Source organism: Anarrhichthys ocellatus, unplaced genomic scaffold (genome assembly GCF_004355925.1).
Source record: "Anarrhichthys ocellatus isolate YVR2014 unplaced genomic scaffold, GSC_Weel_1.0 scaffold125, whole genome shotgun sequence".
Classification (NCBI taxonomy): Eukaryota; Metazoa; Chordata; class Actinopteri; order Perciformes; family Anarhichadidae; genus Anarrhichthys; species Anarrhichthys ocellatus.
The window spans coordinates 2,745-12,973 of NW_022280155.1; the positions used below are offsets into that span (position 1 = coordinate 2,745).

Here is a 10,229-nt window from a genome sequence, read left to right on the forward strand (position 1 = left end):
GGGGAGAGCTTCTTAGACTCGGTGTGTAGAGGGATGTCCTTGGTCGAGAGCCAAACCAGTTGTCCGGTACGGTAGACAGGAGCTGGAACACGACGTTGATCCGCCACTCTCTTATTCTGTTCTGCCGTGCGAAGCAGAGTGGCCAGAGTCTCTCTCCACACCCGCCTACAACGACGGGCATTGCTCTGGACTGATGGAACTGCAACTTCGACCTCCTGGCTAGGGAACAGGGGAGGCTGATAGCCCAAGGAGGCCTCAAATGGGGATAGTCCGGTGGCTGTAGACGTGTGGGAATTGTGGGCGCACACCACCCACGGGAGGGGACGGCTCCATGAGGAGGGATTGGTAGCGGTCACACACCTGAGGATGGCCTCGAGCTCCTGGTTCAGCCTCTCCGTTTGTCCATTAGTTTGTGGGTGGAATCGCGAGGAGAGACTGGCCGTGGCAGAACGCCTTCCATAACTGGGATGAGAATTGCGGGCCACGGTCCGAAACGATGTCCGCAGGGATGCCATGAAGCCTAACGACATGTTGGATTCGTAAGTCGGCGGTCTCACAAGCTGATGGAAGCTTGGGCAGTTGCAGAACCTCGCGGACATGGTGAGTGTGTTTCTGGGGGTTCGGGGAGTAGATAAGGATGTCGTCTAGGTAAACAAACACGAAGCGGTTGAGGAAGTTGCGGAGAATGTCATTAACCAGGGCTTGAAAAACGGCAGGGGCATTGGTTAATCCAAACGGCATCACCAGGTATTCAAAGTGTCCCAAAGGTGTGTTAAAGGCCGTCTTTCATTCGTCCCCCTCGCAAATCCGGACCAGATGATAAGCGTTGCGGAGGTCCAGTTTAGTGAAGATCTTGGCTCTGGCTAAGGATTCGAAAACAGAGGTGAGAAGCGTTAGCGGGTACTTATTTTTGATACATAGTAATCTGATTCAAACCTCTGTAATCAATGCAGGGACGGAGGCTGTTATCCTTCTTGGAGACAAAAAAAAATCCCGCTCCCAGAGGTGAAGATGAGGGACGTATGATTCCTGCAGCGAGTGAGTCCATTATATATCTCTCCATTGATTCGCGTTCTGGCCGGGAGAGATTATATAGCTGGCTAGTGGGAAGTGGGGTGCCCGGAAGCAGGTCGATTACACAGTCGTAGGGGCGATGAGGAGGAAGTGAATGGGCCCGCTCCTTACTGAATGCCTCTCCTAGATCCATATACTCCCGGAGCACAGAGGAGTGGCTAGGACTGGTGTCAGGTCTGTTGGGGGGGAAGTGTTTGACGTGGGACTGCAGATCTGAGGCAGCGGGAGTGACAGGCGGAACTCCAGCCGGTGATTCTACCCCCAGCCCAATCGATTTGTGGATTATGATCCCCGAGGCAGGGATATCCCAGGACTAGATGTACTTGAGGGGAAGGAAACGCATAGAACTGGGTCTTCTGACTGTGATTTCCGGACACTTGCAGGGAAATTGGCTGAGTCTGGTGAGTGAACTGCCATCCAATGCGCTCACCCGCAGAGCGCGCTCTAATGCTTCCACTGGGATCTCTCAATAAAAGCAGAGTCCAAAAAGTTCTGTTCAGCCCCCAAATCAATGAGTGCAGACAGGTGCACAGGACCGATTGTAAACACAGGGTGGCAGGAAGCTGGAGGGGGAAGCAAACTGGCGCAAAGGATTGTGGGGCCTGTAGTTCCTCTCCTGACGGCGTTCCCGGATGCGGTTATCCATATTGATCGTGAGAGAGAAGAGTTCCTCTAATGACTCCGGTTCCTCCCAAACCACGAGTTCATCCTTCAAACAATCCGAAAGACTGTTGCAATATATTCCTTTAAGCGCCTCCATGTCCCAACCGGACTCCGCGGCCAGAATCCGGAAATCCACTGAATACTCTGCTGCGCTGGTGGAACCCTGGCGAAGACTGAGAAGCCGCTGAACAGGGTCCCTAGTGTACACCGGGTGGTCGAATACCTTCATGAATTCCTCTAAAAAGTACTCGTAGGGAACCCGGTCTGAGCTGCGTCTGTTGAGCCAAGTTTCAGCCCAGACCAGGGCCTTTCTGCGCAACAACCCCACCGTATAGGCTACCCTCGCATTGTCCAAAGCATATGTGCGGGGTTGCTGATTAAAAACAAATCCACACTGGAGCATGAAACCTCTACATTCCCCTGAAGCTCCATCATAGGGTACAGGAGAGGAAACAAAAGACTCACGGGTGCTGGATGAGTCCTTAGGAACCTGTTCCGGGGTGGGGGAGCGGCGCAGCGCGAGGTCCTGCATCAGGCTTCTATCTCCGCCACCTGGGTCCCGATAGCACACTGAGAGACTAGTAGGTCCTGCAGCACGTGATGGTGTTGCCCAAGGAGAGCGCCTTGGTTGGAAATCGCCCTGTGCAGATGATCCGCAGGAGGAGATGCTGCTGCGGTGGCTGGGTTCATATTTGGTCAGTCCGTTCTGATATGTGATAATGTAGGAAGCAGACCCAAATGCACACTCACACAGCAGGTTGAATCCAGCCAGGGATTTTATTGCTCATATTCAGAATTATTACAGGTTAACACGCTAAACAGAGGCACAGTGTCCAGTTGGCCAAAGTCTCTCCTTCTCTCATCCGGAGTCGGGAGGGAAACTCTACCGAACTCTCACCGGGAATAGGTCAGGACAGGATCACTTGAGGCCGTGGACACGGCAGGCAACCGGCGGCAGAAGACCTCCAACGAGCAGGACAGTGCGACTGTGAAAACCCGAGGACCTACATAGGATTGCCAGGATGTCGGCAGGTGTATTCCGAGGTACTACACTGGACGGCCTCTTCGCACAGGTGATTCCCCAAGATCTACACTGAGCGGCAGGAGTGCTGAAGACAGCCAGAGAGTCTTCTCAGAACAATTACTCAGACTTACGTGACTCGGAACCGGACTGGTAAACGGATGGACTGATGACGTGCCGGAGGAAAACCGGGGTATTTAAGCCAGCTGAAGATGATCACCGGAATGCACCACACACTACCACGCTGAGCCTACAGAGAGGGGCGTGGTAGTGGGCGGAACTCGGGGGTGGAAACTGCAGGCTGACATAAAAAACAAAACACAAGCACTGTGTTTTCACAGTATTCACTGTGTCTAGCAAGCCACAAGTCGGCTGTTTACTACAGCTGTATGAACACAAAACAAACTGATTTGGCTGTGATTTAACTGCAATAAGGGACAAAAAGGGACGCTGAAATAACTACGTAATGATGCCGATTAAAAAGTCTGAATTCATGTTTTGTTAGTTCTCTCCACAAGACGACAAGCAAATAACTTTTAAAATACTTGTTTTCTCAATGGAGTCTGGATCGATCGGTGCTAGGCTAAGCTAACATTGTAGCACGCCTATGGCAGCGTCTATTTATTGTTTGTACCGTATGGTTTACACACAAACATTTATACACATAGTTTGGTCCGGTCTCCACTAATATGAGGTATTGTAGAGCTATGGGTGAACACAGACGGATACAGTATTTGTTTCCTGATTCAACGTCAGGACGTCAGTGATGACGGGGAGCATCTCAACGCTGATAGGCAGCGCCCACCCCAAATGCTCTCATTGGTTGAGACGTGTGATGACGCCCATCCAAAGCCAATCCTGATCAACATCCCGCCCCTCCTGTGAGCCATGGACTGTCTGTATGTGTATTCAGAGCCAGTGAGCAACGAACTTTCAAAATAATAATAATTTTTTAAAAAACTGCGTTAACGCGCAATAAAATAATTGTCGGTGTTAATTAATTAATGCGTTAACGCGATAATAACGCGTTAACTTGCCCAGCACTAGTTATAATATTATACTTATTTATACTAATTACTCATCCAGGTTGAGGAATGTGCACCTGCAGTGGACAGATGTAGATTGACCAGAGCGAGTTTTGATAAGTTTAGATTATTTTAATAGGCACCTGGATATGTATTTTCGTTTCCTTAGCCAATAAAAGTGTGAAAAGTCTGTTGCGCAAAAGGATTCCATATGTAAACATAGGACCCAGAGCCAGTGACTGTCAAACAGTGGAAGACTTCATTCTGCTTCATCTGTATTGCATTTGCAAAGCCCACAGAGAACATCCCTAGTTTTCAATGCTCAGTAATCTTGTTAACATGAAGTTGTTGTTCAGACTGATCAGATCACTTTGCCAACTCGCTCACCTGTTGTGGCAGTTCATTTGAGTCCAATGAAATTGTTGGTTCAGAAAGTAACAGAAATGGTAGAACACAGCCCATCTAATATTGAAAAATGTGTGCTGTGTGTGTGGGGTGGGGGGGGAGAGGGTCCGAAGCAGATAAACCCTCCGACCAGCAGTTCTGAGTAAACTGTTGAATTAATTGCTGCCAAAGGTGCTGACTATGAATACATATGAAATTTAACAACATGTAACCCAGGGGGTTCTTTGACATTATGGGCTCTTATGTGTAGTATCAATTGCAGAAAAAAAATTAACTTTATTCAATTTAAACTGTAATTTATATCCCATTAAAGTTTGCAAAAAGTGAAGATATATCCTGCTGCCACTGTAATCTGTAATTTTGTGAAAAAGTAATAGCCGGTGGAATAGCCGGGATTTAAAGAATCTTGAAAAGATCTTCATACTGCTTCATGACCCAGAAAGAAGTCGACAGCTATGTGATTGTATGGCATCTACTGTGTATAATTGTTTTGCTAGTTTCTTAAAGTTGTGGTGATTTATTTAATAAATAATTCAAAATGGCGTAAGGGAGTTTGAACATCATCATCATGTTGACCTATAGCCACTCCCTGAACCTGATATGCTAATGAGCCCAGAAGAAATATATCTAATTTCAAAATACTGCTCAGCGGCACATAGCCCAAGAACCCCTATCAGTGCAGATGCACAGACCAGTATAAATAGGCATAGTGTGAATCATACCGAGCACTAACATTAATGATAATCGCTCTGAATACTGATAGTTATATTTTTCCTGATTTAGGGCATGTAATTGCAAATGTTACCGCAGTATTAATGATCATTTACACATGGAACCTAAATTCTTTTTCAACAGGTCTGATGATCTCTGTGATGAATCAGCAAATGTGTATGGCACAGCAGCAGTCACAACTTCATCTGTATTTTGCATTTTCGTTGGCTGTTTAGCTGTTCTTATAATGTGTGGAAACCTTCTTGTAATAATCTCAATTACTTACTTCAAACAGCTCCACACTCCTACAAACTACTTGATCCTCTCTCTGGCCGTGGCTGACCTACTTGTTGGGGTTTTAGTTTTACCTTTTAGCATGATACTGACTGTATGCTCATGTTGGTATCCTGAAGATTTACTCTGCAAGGTACGAGGCACCTTTGATGTGTTTCTGAGTGTATCTTCTATTTTGAATTTGTGTTGCATTTCTGTTGACAGATATTATGCTGTGTGTCAGCCTCTGAGCTACAGAGCTAAAATAAATGCCAATGTTATTGTGATCATGATCCTGGTGACCTGGACTGTTTCTGCACTAATTGGAATTGGAACCACGATTCGGGGACTAAACCAAGGGCAACCAAATAGGTGTTTGTGCTTTTCACAAACGAGCATTTCCCTTATAGGATCAATTTTTGCGTTTTACCTCCCAGCTATCGGAATGTTCACCATCTACCTAAAGATTTTGTTGGTGGCACAGAGACAGGCACGCAGCATCCAGAGCACAGTCTGTCAGAGCATAAAGTCTGGAGAAACTGTCAATAAGATGGAGAGAAAAGCCACCAAAACTCTGGCTATTGTGATGGGAATCTTTCTAATCTGTTGGACTCCTTTCTTTATTTGTATAACCTTTTACCTTTTGAGTAATTACAATATACCAGTTCCTGTGGTGGAAATGTTTAAGTGGCTTGGTTGGTCAAATTCAATGCTCAATCCATTCGTGTATGCTTTCTTTTACACCTGGTTTCGATCGTCTTTCAGAATGATCATTTCAGGAAAAATATTTCAAGGTGATTTTACTCATTCAAAGCTCTTTTGACTCGTTAATGAAGTGCTGGCATGTCAATACTGATGTAGTTTGACCCCCAAGGTCAGCATCTCTATTCCACTGCATTTCATATATTAACAATATGTGCATAGCAAATGTTCTGATACAACTTTGAAATTGTTTTCCACGTTACCGAACCCTATAAACATAATGTCCTTCTTGAGACTTTTTTTTTTATCCTGTTGCTGGTTAAAGTCTGTTCTCTCTGCAGTAGCTTCACTAGCATCAAATACTGGCACTCTTACTGGTTTTCTTATGTGGAGCACCATTGTTTGGTATATTAAAACGTTTGACAAATTTGTCCATTATCAAGCACTCGTGCCCTTCTTGCTTCAATGTTTTAAATTCCAAGGTTATTACCCATTGTTGTCCTCAGGTGAGACATTATGATATAAATGTATCTCGCATGAGGCACTGCTTACTGGTACGACCACTGCAATCTTCAAAAGCCGGAATAGTTAATGAAAAATATCATTGAAGGGCTCCAGAAAAATTACAAAGTCAAAATGGTGTAGATGGCTTTATGACTGCATCTTGTTCTGTTCTTCCCATGAGCCTCTTATTTCAGGTCTTCCAAATCGCAATTCAACTTACGTTTACAAACAAGCTTTCTATCATCCGAAAGACTACCAATAGTCCTATGAATGTCAGATCCATCTGTGCGAGTAGACCCCGTACATCGATTGCTCCGACCCCACTTATCTCATGTGTGATGTCCTGAAGAACAAGTAAGACCACGGGAAGCCTGTCCATCAAGTTACAACAGGCTGACTGTCACGCAACTTTCAGACTTTCCATGACCTCTCTGTTCTGCGTGTTAGCTAGAGTACATCTGCAACAGTTTTTTTGTATTTGCAGTTCTCTTCTAGTTTCTTTTGCCTGCTTTGTTTTTTTCACGTGGAGCATGGAAGAATTTGTCTCCATGACCCTTTTAAGTTCCTTCCATCCATACCAAGCATTGATATGTTCCTTGGACTTAGCATTAGGGTTCAAGCCATCATCTGTTTGTTTTTTTTTGTTTTTTTAAACTTTATTCAGATACATTTAGTACATTGCAATTTCTAGTAGGAATTTTGATTTTGCATTCCTCAAAACAATATACTTGTAGGCTTATTAGAAAATAAATACAATCAGGAGGGATTTTTACAAATTCCAAATGTACAAAACATACAATGCTGACAATTAAAAATCACATTCATTTTACTTTACTGATTGTAAAAAAAATAAAATAAACAAAAAAGAAATAAAATTCATTAAAAATATGTTGGTTGGTTTTTTCCAGTGTACAATCACCAACTCTGGTTTGGTCATAAAAAACCCATTATTCACAGAGTTAGATGTAAACAGCTGTTATGCTCTCCTCAAACCTATCAGACACTATTGAAAAACACAACTCAACAGAAACAAAATACAACAAATCAAAACCATCTTGGTTTGCTTAGTTTCCACTGCGAAAACCATCCAATCTAGTTTGGTCGAAATAAAGCCTTCCCAGTGAGCCCCAACCGGGATTACAATGTTGATTTCTAGTTGAAAACTGGGTGATATTTGCTTTGAACATCTAAGACCTATTTTCACTGTCTTTTCAACCAGCTGAAATGCGGTTAGAACATCAATGTGTCACAAAACACCAATTTGTTTGAAAATGTTTGTAGGTTGAAAGAGAGACGATATTGGTTGTGAACATATTCCTCCAAAGTCACATTACACTAGACGGTGAAAAGTGGTCTACACAAAGATTTGAACACTTTAAATGTTTCATATAAAATGTCATAAATATGGAACTATAGACCGTGTGCTGCCAAAAAGATGCTCCCAAGATATCGTAACGGGAGCAGTGTACATTCTGTCTATACATTCATGTAGAATATGAGTGTGTGTTACTGCTGGAATGTGCAGGTACTTTGGCTCAGACTGCCTCAACAACTTTGAAAGTAGAACCAGTCCGGACACTCTGCACCGGACTTGCTGAGCGAATTGAATGAGCTGACGGCATAACCGTGAGGCTTCACACTAACTACATACTTTGTAAGTACTTCAACCACTGGATTCTAATAATGCAAACCAAAATTAGCACCAGTAGTATAATTTTATGCTGCTCACGATGTGGCCTTGTAGCTTGTAGCGTTAGCATGTTAGCTTGTAGCGTACTGTAGCATGGATCAACAGTAAACACAATCATGTGTGTAAGTTGATGTTGGAGACTGTCTTCATGGGCTGTCGCTGTAGCTGTATAAAGTGCGTTTTTAGGCCATTTCACATCTAAAACACTACAGAAGGCGAGTGGGGCTGTACACAGTTTGAATGGGGAGGAAATGAGTAAAACAAAGCGATGTGTTAACAAGAAGAGGGTCAAAACGTTGTTGTTTGGCAGACAGCAAAATACACACAAAGTATTATACTGTGTAATATCCCAGTGAGCATCTCTCTGTTAAAAAAGATGTTTAAAAAACGACAATGGTCATTGGTGATTAAATGATCAAAACTGGTTTCAAAAAGGGAATATTTTTTTCTTATACTTTTATTTACAGATGTCCACCTTGAAAATATCACAGACCATCTGAAACCGGCTCCCATGTGGCATCGACAACATTTAATGATAAACAAACTGTACCTGTATAGCGCTTTTCTACACAGCAAAATTGGTAGTGTTAATTGGTGTTAATTTTCCAGTGAAAAATATTTTGAGTTGATCAGTGTTGACTTGGGTGTTCTTTTCACACTTAAATAGCTCTGGGGGCGGAGTTCTTGCAGCGAGTTAACGCAATGCAATCCTGACTGAATTACGTACATATCTGGTTCTCTTTCATAGCATTCGTTTCGTGTCTCACATTGGGAATGCCTTCGGCATGCCCTCATCAGAAGCTCCTATTGCATTCTGCCAGCCAGGATTGGCTGGAACTAAGCATGTCAGTGTCAAGGAGGGTGGAGGCCCTCCCCTTATAAAAGGGCTTGACGCTACGCTGCCAGTCATTCAAAAACCTCTTCTCGCTACGAGCAGAAGTTCCAACCTTTTATCTCTCAAACTAACTGTCTATCTGGGACCTAGCTTAACTGTCCATAGACACGAGCGAAAACTCGGTCACTGGGCGCTTTGTTCACGGACTGCACAGTTATTAGAGATTACCACTCATACTAGTCTATCACCAAACAGTAGTCTGAGCTGCTAACTGGAGAGTAGCAATACTTTCAACAGCTATCCAAACCGAATGGCAACACTCCGAGGTAGCAATACCCCACGAAAGTGAAACCCTTTCCTCAAACCGTTAGCTTCATGCATCAGGCTAATGCATCACAGAGTAGCAATACTCCCGCTTTATAACCCGCCTGGAAGTCGCAACACTCCCAGTCGGCCCCCGCTAACTCTAGCCACACCAGGCTAATAGCACACACAGCTTAACTTTAGCTTTACAGCTAATTATCTCTGCTAGCGACAATGGCTACCACTTTTGTCCCTAAAGCAGATGAGAAAATGCAGGCGCGAGCAATAAAATATCAATAAAATATCAAGCTGGGACACTCACCAGAAGTGTGTGATGTGTCTTGGTTTGAAACATGCCCATGCCGCCTTTGATTCCACAGAAGAGTGCACGCACTGTGGCCGATTCTCCCTCAAAGTGCTACGTCGCCGTCTGGCTTGTCAGACGAATATGACCGGCGGAGACCCGGTTATGGCTTCCACTGCAGCAGCTCCAGAGCCGATGGAGCTAGCCGAGTTGATGGTCCCCGAAGCTGAGGCTGGACCGAGGTGGGGAGATCAACTGGACCTTGCGGACCCGCTGCCCCAAGAATTAGTCCAATTTGCCGGTCCCTGCCTCGCGGCACACCCGCAGGATTATTAGGTGGAAGTGGCGGATGACTCGGATGATGGGTTGGAACTCCTCATGACCGACGAGGATGACGATCATGAGTCTTCTCTATTGTCTGGCCGGGTTGCAAAACCCAAAGCCTCCGCGGCTCCGGCGGGTGATGGGAACGCATCTTCCCCTATATTAGACTTGGACTTGCAGGATGTATGCAAATGCACCGCCGCTAAGCACAAGATCCGATGGCCCGAAGTCCAGGCTGAGGTGACACAGTCCCGTTATGACGGGAAAAAGCTGCGCACAGTGAAAAGGACAGGAAAACAGCTCCTGCCTACCTTTCCAGAACTACTGGAGGAATTTGCTGTCTCTTGGCGCAAAAAGCCGTACAGAGAGAAGCATTGTTACGTGCCGTGTTGTGT

At 44.8% G+C, this 10,229-nt stretch overlaps 1 protein-coding gene across 1 annotated transcript; it reads left to right on the top strand.

Moving 5' to 3' along the window:
* Positions 1 to 2,759: 2,759 nt before the first annotated feature.
* Positions 2,760 to 5,995, top strand: LOC116399715 (trace amine-associated receptor 1-like). The gene is made up of 3 exons (XM_031877088.1): positions 2,760 to 2,781; positions 5,136 to 5,321; positions 5,394 to 5,995. The coding sequence occupies exons 1-3, from the start codon at positions 2,760 to 2,762 to the stop codon at positions 5,993 to 5,995; spliced, it is 810 nt and encodes a 269-aa protein (XP_031732948.1).
* The last annotated feature ends 4,234 nt before the right edge of the window (positions 5,996 to 10,229 follow it).